Consider the following 21,105-nt stretch of genomic DNA (forward strand, 5'->3'; position numbering starts at 1 on the left):
GAGCGTAGCTGTCAGGTATTGTTGCAGGTTTCTTCTCCTAATTCACTGCAAACAAACCAGAATACTTGATCTGTCTCCCACATAAGAAGGGAGAGTAAGCAAACTTTGGACTTTGGCAGCAGTCCATTAAGGGGCCACTTAAACTAAGTGTGATATATTTTGAGAACTCCTAAAGTAAACCTTAACTTAAAAGCAGTACTTTAGTAGTCAACCAACTCTGTTCACTCTGATTGACCAAAATTAACATCTCTAATGCATAGTACAGGAAGGAAAAGGTGATAGAGGCTGCATTTGTAGCTCAGAGGTCCATTTTGGTTTGGAACACACAACGTGGTGACGCACAGTTCTGAGGGCAGGAAGGGCTGCAGTGTGGTGCTTGTGAGGAGATGATGTTGCTGTTTCTAGCAACCTACCACTATCCCACCAGGGATTTTTTTGGGTAGATGGGTTTTGATGGTTCTTTTTTTTAGTTCCCAGTCCCACCACATACCTTCCCCTAGAGGGCACATCAGTTCATGTCCTGGAAAAATGAGACGTGGCATGCAGGACAGTTGCCCTTTCCTTACTGTATTAGTTGGGTAAGGTGGTTTTTTAATCAATTTACAAAATAGTTCAGGGTGGTGCCAGCTCAGAGAAGCACTCCTCTGAAAGGCATGAGACTTGTGATTTGGGAAAACTATGTGCATGCTAAAGCAAAAATACAAAAGCTTTAACTTTTTAAAGACTTGGTAGCTTCAGCTCTATAAAGCAGCAGAAACTGTCTGGCAGTTACTGTGTTCAAGATTTGCACTTTTTTTAGAATTCCATTAACCTGATAGTGATACTTCTTTCCTGCTGCTTTGTAACTTGACAGAAATCAGCTAAGTTTCCAAGCAGTACCAACACTTTCAGGCTTAACCATGCATTTGTTGCAGCTGTTCAGAGCAGCTAATCTCCTTGTGGCTGTTGCAGGTGCTTGGTTTCCTGTTTCATAAGGAGGGATGCAAAGAACACATGCAGCCAGCTGCCAAGTTTCCATCTGCAGCATAATTCCTACTGTGTTTGTGCACTAAGGGAGAACTATTGTTTCTTGTCCATCCTATTATTTTTTCCCCAGAAGAAGCTAACTTCCGCCTTGTGCATCACTTCTTATTGGACTATGCAAATGGAGGGGCCAGGCAATACCCATGCACAGACAAGTTTGTCTACTCTACTGTTTGACTACTTGCTCTTCTCTGTGCAGTCACCACTCCTGTGCTAATCCTAGCAGTTTCCTGTTCAGCCACGGGTGGCACTCCCTCTGCCACCCCCAAGGTACTAGAACAAAAAAAAGGGAAGTTTGAGCAGTGTCCCTGTTACCTTGAGCTGGTGTGGTGTGTACCACACTGCACTGCTGGGTGGTGAAGTTTGGTTTGGTTTTTTTACAAGGCCAAGTCGGTGTTAGAAATGTTCCTTTTATCACTGCAGTGCTGTCAGCTCAGTGAGACAATGAGAGCTGTTCCTGTCACAGACCAGCATCTGAGTAGCTTGGATCTCATTAAACACATGGTGTTTCCTTAGAGCAGGAGGGAGAATCCCAGCCTTTCTCGCTCACTCTAACAAGTCCAGCTGAACACAGGTAATTCTGATGACTCAGAAGATAACTGTGCTCAGTCTAGTGTCAGGTAGTTAGTTTTGAGGATTTTTTCCTATTCATTCTTTTGACAAGTAATTTTTCTAAGCAAGAACAATGAGAAGCTAAGAAACAGTGCCCTGCGTCTGAAATGTTTGGCAAACTGCTGTTTTACGTAAATATAAATGCACACATGAACACAGTCTAATAAACAATTTAAATGTTTATTTGAAAAATGTTAACAGTACAAACTGGCATGAGCAGACTGGGCCTACTCAGCAATAGTAAGCCAGTATTTCTGTAGAATTTAATGGAATTGTCATTTTTCTTTTGGGACTTCATAGAGCACTGCTGTCACAGATACAAAAAGCAAGCTGGTTACAACTGCCAACAGTTTTTATGAGTGGAAGGGCCATAAAAATGTAAAGTGCTTGAAATATAAATCTTCCGTTCAAATTTTTGTTTTGCATATATAAAATGTCAGATCTTTTGAGTAACGCAAATGTTTGGTAGTGGTATCTTCCTTGCAAGACACACTCAAGCTATGAGATCTGGAACCAGGTGGGACAGCTTTGCTTAGGTTTGCAGGCACAGTTGATGTTTGCAAGATTTCCTCATATTTTTTAAAAGAATGCTATCTCCAGCATTCAGGACACCCTGAATTTTATCATCTTATTAGTCAGGACAGCTGACTTGGTTTATGGGCATGAAGGCAGCCAGCATCCTGTCTGAGGTGTGGAAAAGTGACTTCACAGAAGTTAAAACCAATGGTAGCCCTCAGGGTGGAAAGCTGCTCTATTTTGAAACCTCTGAAAAGGCAGCTGTTCTGCTTTGAAGCTTCTGAAAAGGCTGCTTGTTTATGGAGAGGCACAAGGAAGTCAGCTTTGGGCCTCGGCCTGAGTGGCCTTTTATCAATTAATCAACTGACTTAGTTTTCTTAGTAGGAAAAAAAACCAAGGTATTCAGATCAGGTGCCAAATATCAGATCAACTAAAAGTGTGTGTTTTAAAAACCAGTAACTCCAAAGTAAATACAGCATTAAGTACATGCTTTCTCATCTAAATTATTTTTCCTGTCTGAAAGATCTGAAGGCAGGCTGATGGTAGTCACAGGTACAAAGCTGACTTGATCCAGAAGAAGGATGCCTCTGAAATGTAAAGGTACCTGGCATTAGAAAACAATACACAAAACCATTCTGTCTTCTGAAAATTGGACTTTTTGTTAAACTCCCCAAACTTAATTTAAATCAATGCATCAACTAAGTATTACCCTCATAATATCTCTTATATGAAGCTGCAATGAAAAATGCTTCCAAAATGTAGTGGCTGTGGTTTCTGAGGGCTCCCTTTGCCCAGTTTCTACATCTGAAATGTCAGCAGTGCAGGCTCTAGCTGCTCAGTTTCATAGTAGCCTAAAACTGTTTGCTGTCAGGACCTACAGCTGATTCTCCAGGACTCAGCAACAGCCTCCAGTTTTATCAGTGTAATGTAGGATGGCACTGAAGACTTGGGATGAGGTCCCAACTCACATCTGCAACTGTCATGCACCAGATGAGATGTTCTGCTCATTCTTACTGGTTTACAATCCTGAGTTAAACCTTTACCATTTTTTAGAGGACCACTTTACACAGGTAGCAAGAAAATAACTGTGTGGTTTAGGGGTTGGGTTTTTTTTGAGGGTTTAGTTTGTTGGTTTTTAATGGAGGGGGTGGTTCAATTTCTTTATACACTAACAAGGCATGAGCAATCCCCATGTTCCTCAACTGGAAGAGAAATTACTGCAAGCTGGTTCCCCTGCTCCATACTGACCTCTGCTATGGACAGGTTATCATCCACTTTGCTGAACAGTTTGTTGGGATTAGAATTTACTTCCCTGTTCCATTTAGTTCAGTTTCACACATGGCAGTGTTAAGCTACTTACTGCCAGTGGTAATCTGCTTACTGCTGGGGAAAGTACAAAGTGTTTCTCCACTGTTTCTGCTCTAACCAGGGGAGCCCTCCCATCTGACAGCACACTGTGTGAAATGCCACGGGAAGCACTGCCTCTTTTGTCACTGCGGTTTCCAACCTTCCTGATCTCCCAACCCTCCATTTTCCTGGTTTATCAGAAGGACCAAGAACACCTGTCCCCCTGAGTGGATACATAAATGAACATCATGCAGGGCCATTCAGAGGCACAGCTGATCAGCTGCATTGGAAGACATCAGCTGTGCTTGGGGCTGATGAAGCACACGCTGCACTGTCAGTCACTTCCCAAAGAACATGAAGTTCCAAGGGACAGCTCTTCCAGAGCTTAGGTTGCTTTAAAGTGCACGTGCTTACCCATTCCAGCACTAAATCTACACTGATTTATCACCTGCAGTTACTAATTCATCTTACTGCCCCTTGCTCTGAGACCTTGCTTTCCCCAAAAATGTTAGTGTTGCTGGTAACACAGCGAGTGCATGCAGCCCTTGCAGGCAATCAGCTTTATCTGGGGCCTCTTGCCACCTATGCCAGCAGCAGTCACTATGGCTTGGAAACTGCCTACAGAGGTAGGTCCCCCCCTTGGAGAATTCCGTGTAAATTTGTGAAGCCAAATTTGAGGCCTTTCAGAACTACTGTAAAACTCTAACACAGTAGAGTATAAAAAGAATGGGAGATGTTGGAATTCTTTAGACCTAGTTTCTACCCTCCTTTCTTGGAATTATGGTAATAGCATCTCACAATGTAGTCCTTAGAAGACTTGATAAAAATTTGGCAGTATGACAGCGCAGCTAAAGACATTTCCAATGAAATACTTTCCCATGTCTCTCTGAAATGCCTATGTGTCAGAAGTGCACTTGGAATGGAAAGTTACCAGTAGCTTTCTCATTGAATTCTTGCTACAACTATCCTCCAGAATGAGCCTGCTTCTTGGAAGATTCTTTTAGTCAATATTTTGCCTTCATCAAAGCAAAAAAAGAATTACAAAAATTACTTACTTATTTTCACAGGAAGGGAGAATCAGCTTTAAGACTTTGATAATAAGAGCTGCTCCAACAACTCCAACAACAACAACTTCCATGAAACTAAACAAGATAGGTAGAGATTGAAACCAGAATCTGCACAACCCTTTTCTCAAGTCTTCCACCCACTGGCACATCACCTACAAAACAGGTAAAAATACAAAGATTGCAAAACAAAGCAACTGCTGGTTTTGGTTTGTTTTTTTTTTTTTTTTTTTTTAGCTACTAATAAATCACATTAGATGGTGATAATTTTACTTAAACATATGTAAAAGCATGATGGAATTGACTGGTGGCTCAGCTATCTGTTGTTCAAAGTCTGAAACAGGTGAACGTTTAGTTCTCTGTTTATTAAAGGCCCTTTTGGAAAATAAAGGACACTTGGACAGAGCAGACAGTGGGTTGTTACTGTGTTGTGGCCACAGAGGAGGCCATGAAACCCATCCTTGCCTAAGCTGAACTTTGTTACTGTGTTTCCTACAGAAGGTGAGACCAGTGGTCCATTTCTCAGAGGGGTATGCACTTGGGCAGAGTCAGGAGAAAATGGTGGGATTTAAAGCTAAGCAATATTTGAAATTGTCATAAATGCTCAGCTTGGTATAATGTAAATGTCACAACTGACTATTGTTAAGTATCTGTGTGGACAGAACATGGCAAGATTTAGAAGCCCAATGGATTCCTACTGGACTTGTCACTGCTAAACAGTCATTTAGGAGGGGGCATTTTTTGGTTTATTTGGGGTTTATCTGCAAAAATCTACTAGTCTTAGTGGTTGTCTGTCTTAAAATAATTGTATTTATATACTAATAATTATACTAATAATGAAAACAAGCAAACAAACAGTAAAAGCACCTTGTAAGAAGATGGAGGTTCTGTCCTAAGAGGAGTCTCTGGTAACTTGCCAGGTAATGTCTCTTCATCCACTGTAGTTTCTACTTGCTGGATGAGGTACTGACTGGTAGTCTGCAGTGGATCTTGAATATCTGAAGAAGAAGAGGTAGATTTAGGGCAGAGTTTGCTTTTTGTTCAACTCACTCTGAAGGAAAATAAAGACATGCTATGTTTCTCTGCAGAGGGTACAGTTATCACACATTTACAGCAAGAACACAGAAGGCTTTTTTTTTGACTTGAGTGGTGAACTCCATAAGAAGCAGAAACAGTGTTACAGTGCAGCCTTTAGCTATGCTCTTAACTGTAAATTTCAGCTGTCATCAGATTAAAAGGTAATGGACTAGATAAAAATATTCTACTGCAATTAAATCCTTGACAGTTTTTGATTAAACAAAACTGAAATAAAATTAAGGCATCAAGTAACTTCTATTGCTTTTAAGTTATTCAAGTTGAATAACAGAAAACTGTTCTGTGGCTTGGAATTGACCCAGACAAGTATTTCCTCTACAGTTTTCTGTTTCGTTCTCAGGAAAAAGGGGGAGCTGTAGAGAAACTTCCATTGCAGATATGAGAGAGAAATTTACTCCTGTCATATGTCTGGATTGCAGACTGCCAAGTATCAAGTACTTCAAAGGAGAACAGATTTGAAAATAAATAAAATACCTAATATGAAGAGCTGAATTTAGGTGTTTAAAAAAAATAAAAACCCAGCCATATAAAAGAAAACCTGTCCCTGTTAATGAAGAAACTCTTTCACTATGTAGAACAAGGGATAAATGATGCTCTCTTAGCCTGTAAAGCAATAGATTGAATATGGATGAAATGCTACTGAACAGCTGAGAGATACCTTTTCCTGAGAGGTTGGGCAGTGTAAATAACACGTCGTTGTCCCTTGGCAAGGAGTACAGCATGCTCTCTTTCAAAGGGACGGTGTAGTTGGAATGTCTAAGTACTCTCAGGTCCTTTACTAAAATATCTATTTCTGTTACTTCTTCCTGCTGAACCTACAAAAGATGCAAACATGATATTACTGAATTTAAAGCAAGACTGAAGCAGCCTGGCAGAGGACACCAGTACATCCCAGAAAACTCCAGGCCACTATGATGTACACATAGAGGTGTTTTAACATGAACTGGTATTCTTTGTTTTCACATATCACACTTCTGTAGACCATACCACATCAGAAAATATCCTGAACAGACTGGGTCTCACTCCCTGCAAAAGCACATGGTTGTCAATCCATGGGCTTTTAACCAAGTCTTATATGGTACATCACTATACTCTTGCAGGGAGGCATTTTAGGGCATGGAAAACTCATATATGTAGTGAAAGCACTTGCTTTCGAAGTTCTTGCTAAGCTAAGACTGACATTTCTGCTTTTGCAGGAACATTATTTGTTTTCAACAACTGAAAGCCAAGTGTCACAACATTTGACAGTGTCCTGTTTGAAATCCTTGTCTCCAACCAAGAGACATGCACTTGACAGATGGACCAGGCACTGGATATGGCATTGGCTGGGTGCTTGCACTCTAGGCATTTGCTGCCAATGGCTCAATATCCAAATGAAGATCAGTGACAAGTGGTGTCCTCAGGGATGAGTATTTGCACTGCTCCTGTTTAACAACTCTGCTGGCACCATGGACAGTGAGACTGAGTGCACCCTCAGCAAGTTTGCTGATGACACCGTGTGGTCAACCTGCTGAAGGGAAGAGATGCCACCCAGAAGGAGCTGAGCAGGCTTGAGGGGTGAACCCCTCACGAAATTCAGCAAGGCCAAGTGCAAGGTACTGTGCAAGGTGCTGTGCAAGGTGCTTAGAACTGTCCCAGCCTGGGTTGGGACAGTTCCAAGGACAGGCTGGGCAGTGAATGGATAAAAAGCAGCCTTAGAGAAAAGGACTTGGGAGTGTTGGCGGATGAAAAGCTCAACATGACCTAGGAATGTGCACTCACATTCCAGAAAGCAAACTCTGTCCTGGGGCTGCAGCAAAAGCAGAGTGGCCAGAAGTTTGAGGGAGGTGATTCTGCTCCTTTGCTGTGCTTATGTGAGACTGCTTTTGACTTAAAGGAACAATCAAGGAAACAGCATTAGCTTTCCTTGATTGGCTGTTTTTACTAGGTCCCTATGAAAATCTGAAATGCATTGTGGTGTCTACTTTGAGGCCTGAAATACAATGCCACTGTTGTGCAACAATTGAAACCACAATTCTTAGGCTATTATCAGTGGGATAAAGACCTCACTGGAAAAGCTACAGACCTCTCAGTGGGGCTTTTCACTAACAGACTAAGATTCTGACATGATAATGATCCCTGTAAAAACTACTACATGCTGACCATGCAATTAATCAAGGCATTATGAACATTATCCTTAAAAAAAGAAAAAGGCAGCAGAACAAAAGCCAGCTTCCAAAAAGCCTGGCCACATGTAAGATGCAGATGTGCAGAAACACAGAAATAAGCCAGTTTCTGGCTTCAACAGCTGGATCTTTTCTACAGAACCTCTTTATTTAGTATATCAACTACACCATACACAGGTGATTTTGAGAACTCAGTTCTGCACATTTCAACCTCAGCAATAGTTGCAACCCCTCACACTGACTGCTATTTGTGCAAATACAGTTAGAATCTGTTCTGAACAAGCACCTCCACCCCTAACTATTTGTGCAAATACAGTTAGGGGTGGAGGTGCTTGTTCATCTCAAAATCCATGCTCATTATCAAGATTCAAATTAACTTACATGCAAAATCTTCTAAGACTAAGCTCTCAGGTGTAGTGGGCTTTCACAGTAAGCCCACTTGCCATAAGAGTTTCCTGCTGCAAGCTGTTCCCCATGCTACCTGCTTGGAACCTTTTGTTAGCTTGGCATAAACAGTGGGGAAAACCTCAAGAAGCAGAATGAGCCCGTGCCCCTTTGTTCATTTTGTGTATTGTTGTACTAATCAGCTCTTGCTTGTGAGTCTGGCTTTGCTTGCACAAGTTCACTTATTCAAAGTGCATGTGATATAGTTAATGATAATTATTAAAATATGAAAAGAAGCATTAAAACTTGAAGTTTCCCCTTGAGACACCCCCAGTATTATGCTGCCAACTTTGCTGCTATCTCCCTCAGTACTGTGTTAGTTAACACTAATTATATCGTTTGTGTTCTAATCACCAGCCAGATACATGTAAACCTTGTAAGCCCTGGGAACCACTTGCCTCCCCTAAATTAAAAACAAGAATATCATAGCAGGGGGGCTTTTTTTTTTTACCTGTTTTCCATCAATTTCTGTCACTTCTTCCTGAATGACAATCAGCTGCAAATCAGAAGTGGATGACAAAGGCCACTCGTGAACCATGATTCGAACACTGACGGTTCCCAGCTGCTGCTGATCCGCTAAGTTATCCAAGCTTCTGTTCTCCACTGTTAACACACAATGGCATGATTTTCAAGGAGAAACCACCTCAACCAGAAAGCAGTACCCAGCCACAGAAAAAAAAGGTGCAACTCTGACACAGATGCCTTTGCACATGCAGCACCTGAATGGAGAAGTCAGAGTACCACTAGCATCAAGCCACAGATGCCAGAACAGCAGTACAGAACATCTTAACACTTCCAGTAACTGCTTTTACAACCAGCAGTAATCTGGGCAACAGCTAGAACAGGTGCCATGATTTTTTTACCAGTATATCACCAAATCAGACCCAGAGCAGGTCTCATAACACAGCAGAGCTGTACAGTCCCCTGACTCAGGGAGCCTGCAAACAATGTCACATCTCTGCCTTTGAGGTTTACATTTAAGCACTCTGAGCAGAGCTCTTTGGCTTGGTTATTGCTGCATTCTTATTTCAGTTGTCCAAAGGAGTTCATAAGAGTAATGTCACAGCCAGGCCAGCCACCTGTGTAAACATCTTGGTTTGCACAACATTTCCTTCATCTGAATACAGAAACAAATATGGTCTTTTCCAGGCACACTGCATCTCCTGCTCAAGATGAGTGCCAGTTCCCTCCTACATATTTTTCTGTCCCCCTCTCTGTTTTCATATGTGACTGGTGACACCTCAACCTCTCTTCCTACCCAAAAGCTTTCAGCTATTTCAACAACTTAATATTCTACAAGTACACATGGAACTGCCTTTCTACCCTGGCTGTTTGTGCATAGTCTTGGTATCCTTCTCCCAACTACCACACCTCTGCTTCAGGTGAGGGCATACTAGAACTGAAGTCTGGAGAAGCACAAGAGTGGAGGTGGGAGATCTCCAGCATGCAGAAACTACAGGACATGAACTAAGACCAAACCATCCCTGCTGCTAAGCCACTGGTGCTGTGTGTGTGTCACTTGCAGCTCTGAGCCTGTCAGGTAATGTGGGATAAGGCTCAACCTGAGTCTCTCAGTCACACGCAACTACTCAGTGTGTCCACTACTTTTATGCTGTGATCCCTGTCCTCATAAATCCATTTTTCTTATTTAAAATATAGAAAAATGCTTTCTGGCATAATTTAGTACTGTCTTCCACTGCCAAAATAAGTGGCAGAAGGAAAGTTCCCTACAGGTGAGAGCCAGGCACTAACCTGGTTGCTGAATGTTTTCTGACTTGGAGCAGCAAGCGTGCACTAAAGGCCCAAAGCCTGTAACATGCCAAGCAGCTGAAGCTCCCTGTGTTCCCAGCTTTTACCATATGTCAGGATGCTCAACCACCACTACATTCACAGGAGTGACACACACACTTCCAAAACTGACATTTGGGGGAGCTTCAAGTGGGGATGTAGGTGCCAAGAATGATCTGACAATGATGTCAGAGTGGTCTCCAGTATTCAAAAGCATGATTACTAAGGGCAAGTTTTGTTTTTATATACACTCAGGAGTATTTCCCACTCTATTAATAACTCTTGATATTTCTGTAGCATTTTACAAACACTACCTGAATCTGTTGTCAATAATTTAGTAAGTAAATAGTATAAACATTATATTACAGTTAAGAGAGAGGTACTGTGCTGGGGACTCAGACCCAAACATGGAGATAAAGAGTTTCAGGTTTCTAGCTCCCAGGTCAAATCAGTATTTTCCTCACTGTTTCAGATTCAAAACTAGTCACAGCAAGTGTTACAACTACGATTTGGAAAATTAACAGGAACTACAGAAGAGTGCTCAGGAGCTCTCAGAATTAGACAATAAAATATATTTTTCTGGAGTGAGTTATTTTGCAAGTAAATGACGTTTTGCCATAGTTTTGTACCAGAAAAAGAGAATTTGATTACTGCTCTCCCTCTCCACAAAAGAAATACTGTCAAACTAATAACTGATCATGCTTGGAAAAGAAGGGCTCGAGCAACAAGGTCACAGTCCAGAGAAGCAATTTGAAGAAGTGTTAGTATTCTGTGCCTGATGAGGATGACCTCAGATATCAACCTAGAGATTGACTGCATCTTATGCAACAGAAAATTGTTCTCAATTCAACAGAAGCTTAAATAAAATAAGCCTAATGGTCCTTGTTTAATTAATTATATAGTATGCTCTGTGGATCTCCAAAAAACCACACAGTACTTTCTGTTTTTTCACAAAAAAATGTAGCACTGTATCAGTGGAAAAACAGCAGGTTCAAGACAATTTGAAGTCATTAACTACTGCAGTCATTAAAGTGCAGTATTTGTGCTATAATATCCTATCCAGCAGAAACTTGTTTGTCCAATAGATACAGAAGTGATATCACTAAAAGATCTTCCTAACAACAATTCATACTTTTGTTATTGAATCTCCCTCTGGATATATGCCAGCTAACCAAGGGACACAGCCATTAGCAGGGTGGAGTTGCATCCTTCTGTTTACATTGTCTAGCTTGTGGTGCAAAACATGCTTTTGAAAAGATGGGCAGAGTCTGGATTTCAGATTAGACCATTTACACATAAGCCTGTTAATGTGACTTGATATGAAAGCAGCAAGACTTTTTTGATCTGTTTTAATACCAAAATTGTCCTACCTTGGGAAATGTTTTATTTTCACAATGGCCTGGTTTACAAAACACAGAACACAGAGTCATTGTAAGCTTTGGTTACTAGACAACAGGGAAGCCAAACACCCCAGGGGAGGGAGAAAAATAAAAAATAAAAAAAGAAAATACTCACATATTACTGTTTGGCATGTTATGTGGGCAACCCCAGTTTTCATAGGAAAGTCATTTAGATACACCTGTCCATTAACATAGGTGATGTTAAAAAGAACCTGAAAGAGAGACAGCCAGAATGAGTGCCTGTTTCCTGCCTCTGTGCTGCAATTCTGCTCTCAGAGGAACACACTCCATACTGACTGATGTCAGAATAAAGGACATACTTGCAGCTGCTGCAGACTGTTTTGTTGCATATTAATGCACTGAATAAACAGAAAAACCGGACAAACCTGTACTTTATGGAGTTCTCCACTGGTGTTCAGCATCATAACACCAACTCTAATTGCTTCCTGGAAAAAAAACAGAGGAGATGTAAGTTTGAGAAAACACATGAGCCACTGCAGGCAACTTTCTTGTACTGTCCTGGCAGAATGACTTCTTACTAACCCCAGAGCTCACTCCCAGGCTTTCTATCCAGCAGACAGAAGGAAAAGGAATGTGCTTTCTTGTTCCATGTAAGGATTAACCTGTTTTTTCACACCTCTTTTTAGTAAAGAGGATTGGTGAGAAAGAATGACATCTGCATCCCTCTATGTATAGTTTGTGGTTTTTTGTAATAAAGATAAAATAATAATAATAATCACTTGTTTCACACAGATATAATGGAAATCTCTCATATTAGCTGAAAAATAATAGACCACAAAAGGCAAAAATCAGATTCTCTGTAAATGTTTTCTAAGCACCCCAGTTATTCTTCAAAGTGAAGTTAGTCTATACTAAAGAATACTCAGTTTTGTTAGAGGAAATTCTGTTTCTTTGGTTATGATTCCCAAATTATGCCATACGGGACACCTCAAACTCACAGAAAATGGGGATTTGATTCTTTTTTTCAAACCCTAATTTCTGTAATTTATTGAATCACTCATTCTGTCCTCTCATTTCTCCCTTGTAATTTCAGGTACTGCTTTGCGAATGAGACCTTAAGTCTCCCAGCTCTGTCCCTGAAAAAAAAAACTACATACAAAAATCAAATCTTGCTTGCACATAGCTAAAAGTAATGACTGCCACACTGCCTTCCTCAGACACCTCTTCAACAATAATGTTAAGCTCCATATTTGGCCTGTGGGAGCCTTAAATCATTATAATTTCATTTCATTAACACCTGGACATGGCATTTAGTGCTATGGTCTAGTTAGCTGGTGGTGGTCAGTCAAAGGCTGGACTTGATCATAGAGGTCTTTTCTAACTGAAATGATCCTAACTTAAATGATTCTGTAGATCCATTTTCCTCTGGAAAATATCTCCATACCTTCAGTATCTTCTTTAGCTCTGCAGTTGAGTCACTGTTTCACAACCAACAGTTTAAAAGTGAGTCATGTCTCAATAAAAAATTGAACATGCTCAGCATTTAAAACAAATTAAAAAGGTAAATACACAAAAAGACTTTCATTTAGTATTTTTACACAACACCAGATTTTCAGCCAGAAAATATGTGAAATATATAATACAGCCTGGTTCAGGAACAGAAACCTGTGAAGCGTGACAAGAATGTCAAAAAATCATTGAAACAAGGGGTGTTACTGAGCATACTCAAGTAGCCAGAACTGTCAAAAACTGAAAAACAACCTTCAATTCTGATTCAGCTGGAATCTGGCATCATGAAAAGAATGTTTTCAAACCCAGCACAGATAACCTTTTGGTTCAAAGTGACTTGGAAATACTTCAGACCCATTTGGCATATCAGTAGGAAAACTCTCTGGCCGAGAGACCAAAGTGAAATCTTGTCCTCAATGCCCCTTATATGAAGCAGGTTTTTATATTGACTTTTCTTCAAAACTTAAATTCTGACTGTTCAAAGGAAATTAAAATTGCCAGATTAGTCAGAGAAGTGAACTCTGTAACTGAAGATATAAACTGGATTAACAGTATAAACATAGGATATATTCTATCCTGTCTTCCTGTAATTTCCTCAAACCACTCATTTCCTTCTCATATTTTAAGAATTGTGTACATTAATAATAAAATAAAAGTCCACCAAACTTTTAGATCTTATAGCTCTTAGCATTCAGAGCTGTAAGTCTTTTACACTCTTGAACTGTTTAACAGATTACCAAAATTTTGTTCCCAAGATTTTCTGTTTTCTGGGAATTCAAAGGGCACAAAACATGGATTTTCCAGGAAGTCTTAACGGTCCTTCATTTTTTTAAGCCACGAATTACATCTGAGTTTTTTTTACAGAGAAAGTATTTCACAATCATTTTTCGACATCTACAAAGAGACTCACTGAGATTACATGAAAAAGGAAATGACTGATGAAAAATAGGAAAATCCCCTCCTTTTTTTTTTGTTTAATCAAATGCTTTATTTGAAAGTGAAGGGCATGAAGGAAGCTAGATATGCTCAACAATTGACTGTTAAATGTACAAAGTCAGCTATACATACAATGATTAATTTCCTTCAAAACAGCTGTCAGCTCTGTTGGCACAGTATCCACAAGCACTGTTATGAATTCTGGAACATACTTAGAACTTGCACTTGAGGAACATGTTACATGTTTAAGAAATGAAATATTTCAGTGGATCACTTCTGTGCTGTCAAAGGTTCAAAAATCAGATCGTAAGGGGCAGACAAATAAGACAGTTTAACCACTTGCTGCCTCTGCCACTGAAGGAGAGAGTGCAGATCTCTCCTGCACATACATCATCCTTCTCTCTCATCCCAAGTCAGTGATGTAATTTAGCTCATTAAATTGGTACTAAAACTTTCCCTTTTTTTGTCAGACCATTTTTCCGTCAGTTGAACAAGCAAGGAAGAGCTGGACAAGCACAAGAGATCCAAGAACAGAGCTGGGAAGACTGAGCTGGGAAGACTGGGCTGGGCTCCTTGTTCTGATGCACACAGATTGTCAGATTGCCTCTGCTGCATGATCTGTCTGTCCTTGCAGCATCTCCTTGGGAGACATCTGTCCTCACCACCAGCTCAGGTGATGGTGATGCATCTCATAATGGTACAGATTCACAAAGCTCCTCAGTAACTCAGAGCAATGATCAGGATTCCCTACAGCAGCTGCATTGTGACCCTTGCAATTTTGAGTTCACACACAACAGAGAACTCATGCTGTTGCTATTCCTGGGACTAGTCTGTTCACACCCAGATCCAACAAATTCTACTGAGATCTTCCCATATTCTGTACATCCTTTCTACTCAGTTGTCATCTGCTCTTGTTTTGCAATTTATGAACAGGTTGTTCATTACTCTTTTTATCTTCCCACAGAAAATAGCAGTGTTCCAGCTCAGTCTTAACCCTTCCTAGAAGGTGGGTTTCACACTGCTGTCTCCTGCAGTACCACACTCAAAACTCAATGGGTCCTGCTGTGGCCAATCTTCCTAACCCTGCACATACCCCATTACAAAATCTACAGGATGGCAAAAGCAACAAGATGCATGCCAACTGAAATGAAAAGCTGGCTAGGAGTGCTGGGGAAAGGAAGCAGCAGCTCACCATCCCAGGAGGAGAGCAGAGCACCATCCCAGCTAAGCCACTTTCACCCACAGCAGGGAAGTGATGCATGGCACTGCCCCTGTTATCACAGGCCTGATTGGTACCCCTTCAATATCTGCACGTTGATAAGTGCTTCAGGATTAAATGCCTGGTCTGACAAGCCACACTTGCTAGAAAGTGCTCCAGTGATAATTCAAATCCCCATCTTTCCAGTCCTAGGGCTGAAGACACACACTTACAGAATTTCCTTTCATTTCAACAGAGGATTTTTTTAAAATTCACAACCTTAGCGTGGAAGGGAAGAAAGTGTTTTATAGTGCTCTGTACACATGTCTTGTGGTTATGTACTTCAGTACTAAGACAGGTAAATAACCCCACATCCCTTATTTTGTGAAAGCATAGTAAGCCAATCCTGCAGTAACAAAGCCACTGAGAGCAGAACACAGGAACTCTGCAGTAGTCCATACTGTTGCACTGTCAATTTCTGGAGAAGCCTCAACTGTGAGCGTAAAACCTGGTTGTATAATTTACAATACACTTTTCAGTTTTGACAGTATCATGTAAGTTTCAGACAGGCCTGTAATTTCAAAGGTTCTGAATTCACTGGGATATTTGAGAAAGCAGTGCTTTGACAGAGACAGAACAAAAAGACAGCCCCAAGAAGCAATTCAAGTCCCTAAGAAATGGGGTGTGTTTTCAGCTTACCACTGACCCCGTTCCATACTCCACAGCTCCTTGTCCCCCCTGTGCTGGTAAATGCCTTCACACAAAACTCCAATCTGCACTAAAAATGGCCCTATCATTCTTAATGCTCTTACAGGATGTAAATGTCTCTCCTGAGTTTTCCTATCATTTCTCATCTCTGTTTTAGTACTCCAGCAGTGATATTTACAGTGGTAACGGCCACAGAATCTGAAAGAGGACAGGAAATGTAAGACATTCTGTTCTAGGACAGCTAGGCAGCAGCTCTAACAGTGATGGCGTAGGTTACAGTGAACTAGTGAATTTCTGTGAGCTTGGATCAGCAGAGGTAAGCAAGTAGTGATCATCTGCTATTCCTTTCCTCTTTCACTGTGTGCTACAACAGAATCCAGGACTGCTAACTGGGACAGTATAATCACAGCAGCAGCAGAAGAAGAACAAAAAGGGGAAAAGATGTCAGCAAAGAATATAAAGCACCTGGCAGAAGTTAAAAGGGAATATTCATTAATTCTCAAAGACTAACACTGCACAAATCTACAGAGAACATTTCACCTAATTTTTTTTTAAAAACGCCACAAAAGAAAAGGCTGATGGGTCCAATCACGCAGGAACTTCAAACAGGTCTGATTATTTGATTAAAGAATCATGGAAAAACTTTACACACAGGCAGTGAATACCTGATGGGGTGCACTGCACAGTTTCTCCCCGTACAGGGTAACTGTTCAGTCCCACACAGCTGCATCAGTCACACAAACCCCATCAAGATTCTCTGCTAGCAGCCGGCCCACTTGAAGCACAGCTGTTCTCCACTGAGGCTCTCCAAACAAGGCTCTTTCTGCTGCAAGGCCCGTGGGAAGCCAAGTGGGCAGCCCTAGGAACAGATGGCACAATGCCTTACAAGATGATGGCCAGCTGTACAGAGACTTGAGAGGCAGACAATCCCCTCACGGCCATTGCACAGGCACTGCTGATATCCTGTTTGCAACTGAAAAATGTCAGGTTGCCAAACAGGTGAAAAATAGACAAAACCAATAAACTGCTTCTAAATTTGAGAAGAGATTATGGGAAAAGAAGTGTCTGAATAGACAAACAAAACTACCACACAAGCTCATACCACTTGAGTCCTGGCAGTCACATGGACAACTGGCTCCAAACAGTGTAACTGTATATTGCAATCCAGGGCTCCATGATCCATGCTTCACATAATTCTCTCGTAAAAATCAAAACAGATTCTAGAGTCTTACTGCAATCAGGCATAACTGAATTGAGAAGCCACCATGGGAAAAGCTTGACATGACAGAATATCACAAGTTTGCAGGATGATAATTTGTCCCTCACATTTCAGAAAATTTTTGTACAAAATTTTCTCCACTAAGATTTGGCATTATTAAACTGCATTACAGTATTTAGGGTAAGATAACTACATCCAGTATTTTCTTGACTAGCTAAAGCTGAACTCCTTCTTAATATAATAATCTGACATGATGCTTTTGCTTTAGTTTGCTTTTCTGAACAAGCACACTTACTTTCATTCCTTCCTTGTTTTACAATGACTCTTATTATAACATGGTTTGGCCTTCCCTTTCCCCTGTGTGTGTTACTAGAATTAATTGCCTTTGTATCCTCTCTATTAAACCAACTCATACTATGATATTTTATCATGAGTTTTAAAGGTGAATACTCAGTCTCACATCACAGAGACACAATTGCATCATACTGCTTTCATTTAACCAAATATACATAGGAAGATGATGTCAGCTCTTTTAGGCCTAAAATTCACATGTGCCTGGCTACTAATAGAGAAACTGGCATAAAGCAATGGAAGAAACATTCCAGCACATTGCTATTAACAAGTTTCTCCTTTGATTAAAATACATTGTACTCACTGCATCAAATGGTTGACATAGTGAAAATTATTTCCTGCTGTTGTGAAATGACCCATCCACAGAGAAGTTTCTTGCAGGCAACAAATAATATAAAAACTTTTTTTTTCCCAGGCAACTGAACTAAACTAAAAAGAAAAAAAAAATCTGGTAGGCAAGTATGTTATTTAGAAAGAACTCCGTTAGCCTAAATTATCAAGAGGTAAACAGAATAAGCAAATAACATGGTGTTAGCACTGCTTTCAGCCAGTTCCTATCAGCACATTAAAAAAATACTCTAAAGCACAAAACCTTATTTCTGACCTTGCACCAGAAACGTTACTTTAACGTGAAAGCCAGTTGTCTTATTGCATCATTCCCTTTAAATTTTTTAAAGAAAAAAAGCACAAAACAACAAAAACAAACCCCCAATTTTGTCTAAAATCAATCAATTTTTAGTCCAGTTTTGCATATTCAAATTTTATGAGGCTAAATAAAAACCAGAACAGACATGCTAATGTTAAAAAAAGTCCAGATTTCAAAACAGCTTTTTAAAGAAATTACAAGTATTGCACAACAGTTGAGGCGTTCACATTCCGAAAGAGCTGAACAGAAGCATTTCAGCCTTACAAAACAGCTATTCCAGTGTCTCAAGGTTTTTCTTCAGTCCTTTCACTATGGTTTCTGTAAGACCACTGGCATCAGCACGTAAACTTTGACACCAGCTTTAAACCCCACATGGAAGAGTTAACAAAATGCGAAGCTGTTAGTAGAGTAGGCTCACAGAGTTGTAAAGCACAGTTGTGGTGTCCAGCCAAAGCAAAGCTGACCATGTTCATGCTGCCTAATCCCAGACAGTCTGCAGTGCCAAGCCATCCTGAGGAAACACCACAGTTATTCTGACACTGCAGCCCACTGTCAGTGAGCTCATAGCTTCTGAAGGCAACCTGACAGCATGGCATTCCCACTCTGCCTATTCCCACTGCCTAGCCACTTCTGTTCCTAACAGGCCACCAAAAAACAGCTCCATGTCAAAAAAGATTGAACCTTCCACTCAAAACTTTCTCAACATACACTGTTCCTTTTGCATCAAAACTAGTCCTGTATGTACAAAACTAAATAGTGCAGGAGAAAACACAGGTTTTTATTTTGCTAAGTTTAACATTTAAAAAGAAAAAAAACACCGAAGTAAAGATTTGTGTGTCCCTTTTTGACTCTTAGAAGAAATTTTCTACATATACTTAGGCCACCAGATCCATATAAAACTAAGAGCGCAGACACTTCCCAACTAGCAAACCATGAGCTCACAAGACCACCTGAGCACAAATGGACAAACACTACCAGCACAGCTGTGCCCATGAGACAGTACGGTTCCTAAGTCAAGCCCTACTCACACCCCAAAACACACCTGCTCTATCTCTGGCCCCAAGCTGCTTTATGTGGCACTGCCCCAGCACCCCTGTGCCCAGCTCACACTTTCATATCCTATGACAGCAGACACAACAGTGCCTCCGTGTCCTTTAAAACTGCCAGCAGTGACAAAGAACTTTAATGCTACCAAGCTGCAGTTTCAGTATGGAAGTGTGACAGCTCCTGGGTAGAAGGCGAGCAAGAGCATAAGTCTGTGTTACATTGTCACTTGATAAGGCTTTTGGCAAATTCAAGCCAGCACTCCCTTTCTCAGAGGGATAAGCAAAGTACCCAAGGACTGAGCCCCCTCTGCTCTCTTTAGGGCACTTCAGGCATTCAGGCACTTTTGTAGGTGTCTGAACATCTAGATCCCCATTTTGAAATCAGAGCTAAGGAGCTCTCTCTTCAAAAGTTCATAAAGAGAAGCAGCAACCAGGAAGTAAGGCCAGGAATGAATCCTGCTTCACAGCACAGGATGTGCCAGCACACGGCCTCTGCCAGGCTTTCTTGGAAATGCTTTAGTCAAATTACACTAATAAATAAGTAACTCTGGAGAGAAAAAACACATAATAAACGTGGTCAGGTAACAGTAACTTCACATTGGCTAGACAAGTTGACTACAAACCCCTCCAACTCATCCCTCTTGGGTTCACAGTTGTAACAATTTTAGACGATGTATCTGATCATGACTGAAGCCCGGGCAGAATTATCCAGTTCTTCTGTAATTCTAGAGGTCATAACTTACCTGGTGCTGTGGCAAATCTTTTTATTGCCACTGAAAAGTTCCCCTAAGTAGTACCCAAAATATTCCTTCCACTCTTTTAAAAAGCCATCAAATTTAAAACTTATGTCACCAAGATACAGCATAGATATTGGAATAGAAAAGCAGACAACACAATGCCCTGTATTTATAGATATACACCAATACATCAAAACCCTTTTCTTGGTTCGAATCACAAGTAGGCTAGGCTCAAGTGGGGACCCAATGCAGCGCACACTTCTACGGCACCGAACCATGGAGATGTAGGCAGACAAGCCAGAAAACACAACATAAACACACCTACATTGCACAGAAGTGACTACCTTCCCCCTCAGACCTGTCACACAGGGCGCATCGAATCCTACAGGGACGAACCAGCAAAGGGAGAGGGGGAACCCTGTCTGCCCGCGGCAGGGTCCGGCTCACCCCTGGGAGGGAGCGGGACACGGGCAGGGGCCGGGGCAGCAACAGGGAGAGGGACAGGATCAGGGGCAGGGGCAGGGAAAGTGGCAGGGGCAGGGAAAGTGGCAGGGGCAGGGCAGGGCTGTCCCGGCGGTACCTGTCCCAGCGGCGCGGCCGGGCCCAGCAGAGCGGCGGCCAGAGGCGGCAGCAGCAGCGGCAGCAGCAGCAGATCCCGACGTCCCAGCGCCGCCTCCATCTTGCGACCCGGGAATTAAAAGCAAGTGAAACATCAACAGGCGGGGCCGGGAGGAAGCGGGGGAGGCGGCGGGAGGGGGCTGGCCCTGCCCCGGCCCTGCCTCCGTCCCTGTCTCTGCCCCTGTCACAGTCAGGGTTCCTGTCCCTGTCGGGAGATGCCGAGTTCGGCGTTGCGGAGTAAGGCGCGAGCAGGGAGCTGCGCCTGCAGGAGCCCGTCACGCTTAACAGGCGAATGCAGCCTTTGAAAGCACTGAGGGAGGTGCCCGTGTAGATAGTGTAAGGATTGCAGCTGTCTGTGAGGTGTTCCCGTGAGGCGCCCGCTCTTGTCACCGGCTCTGCGTGGAGAGGGTCGTAGGGCCGGAGCAGCACCGGGCTGAGCCCTCAGCACCACGCTGCGGGAGAGGGCTCTGGAAAGCAAAAGCAGGCAGAAAATACTCCAGGAGGGAGCAGAGAGCTTCCTTTCCATTTCATTGGAAAGGAAGAAAGCACGAGATGAAGTTCTCAAGAAATACAGTTCATCATCGTAAAGAAGAGGAAGCAGAGGGAAACTTAGTAGTGGCAGTCAAAACCATGGAGGTCTCAGGCAAGGACGACGAAAAGCTGAACCACCAAGTTCTCAGTGGATTTGAAGATAACAAGTGTTTTATTTGCAACAAGAAGGA

At 41.8% G+C, this 21,105-nt stretch overlaps 1 protein-coding gene across 1 annotated transcript; it reads right to left on the minus strand.

Annotated features, from left to right (window-relative positions):
- Positions 1 to 1,796: 1,796 nt before the first annotated feature.
- GINM1 (glycoprotein integral membrane 1) lies at positions 1,797 to 20,498 on the minus strand. Its single transcript, XM_039707467.1, has 8 exons — positions 20,346 to 20,498; positions 11,841 to 11,900; positions 11,570 to 11,666; positions 8,718 to 8,869; positions 6,316 to 6,472; positions 5,430 to 5,560; positions 4,554 to 4,717; positions 1,797 to 2,738 (listed from the first exon to the last, which is right to left on the minus strand). The coding sequence occupies exons 1-8, from the start codon at positions 20,442 to 20,444 to the stop codon at positions 2,630 to 2,632; spliced, it is 969 nt and encodes a 322-aa protein (XP_039563401.1). The 5' UTR covers positions 20,445 to 20,498; the 3' UTR covers positions 1,797 to 2,629.
- Between the last annotated feature and the right edge of the window lie 607 nt (positions 20,499 to 21,105).

The sequence above is a fragment of the Passer montanus genome, unplaced genomic scaffold, assembly GCF_014805655.1.
Source record: "Passer montanus isolate IOZ18808 unplaced genomic scaffold, ASM1480565v1 scaffold2, whole genome shotgun sequence".
Classification (NCBI taxonomy): Eukaryota; Metazoa; Chordata; class Aves; order Passeriformes; family Passeridae; genus Passer; species Passer montanus.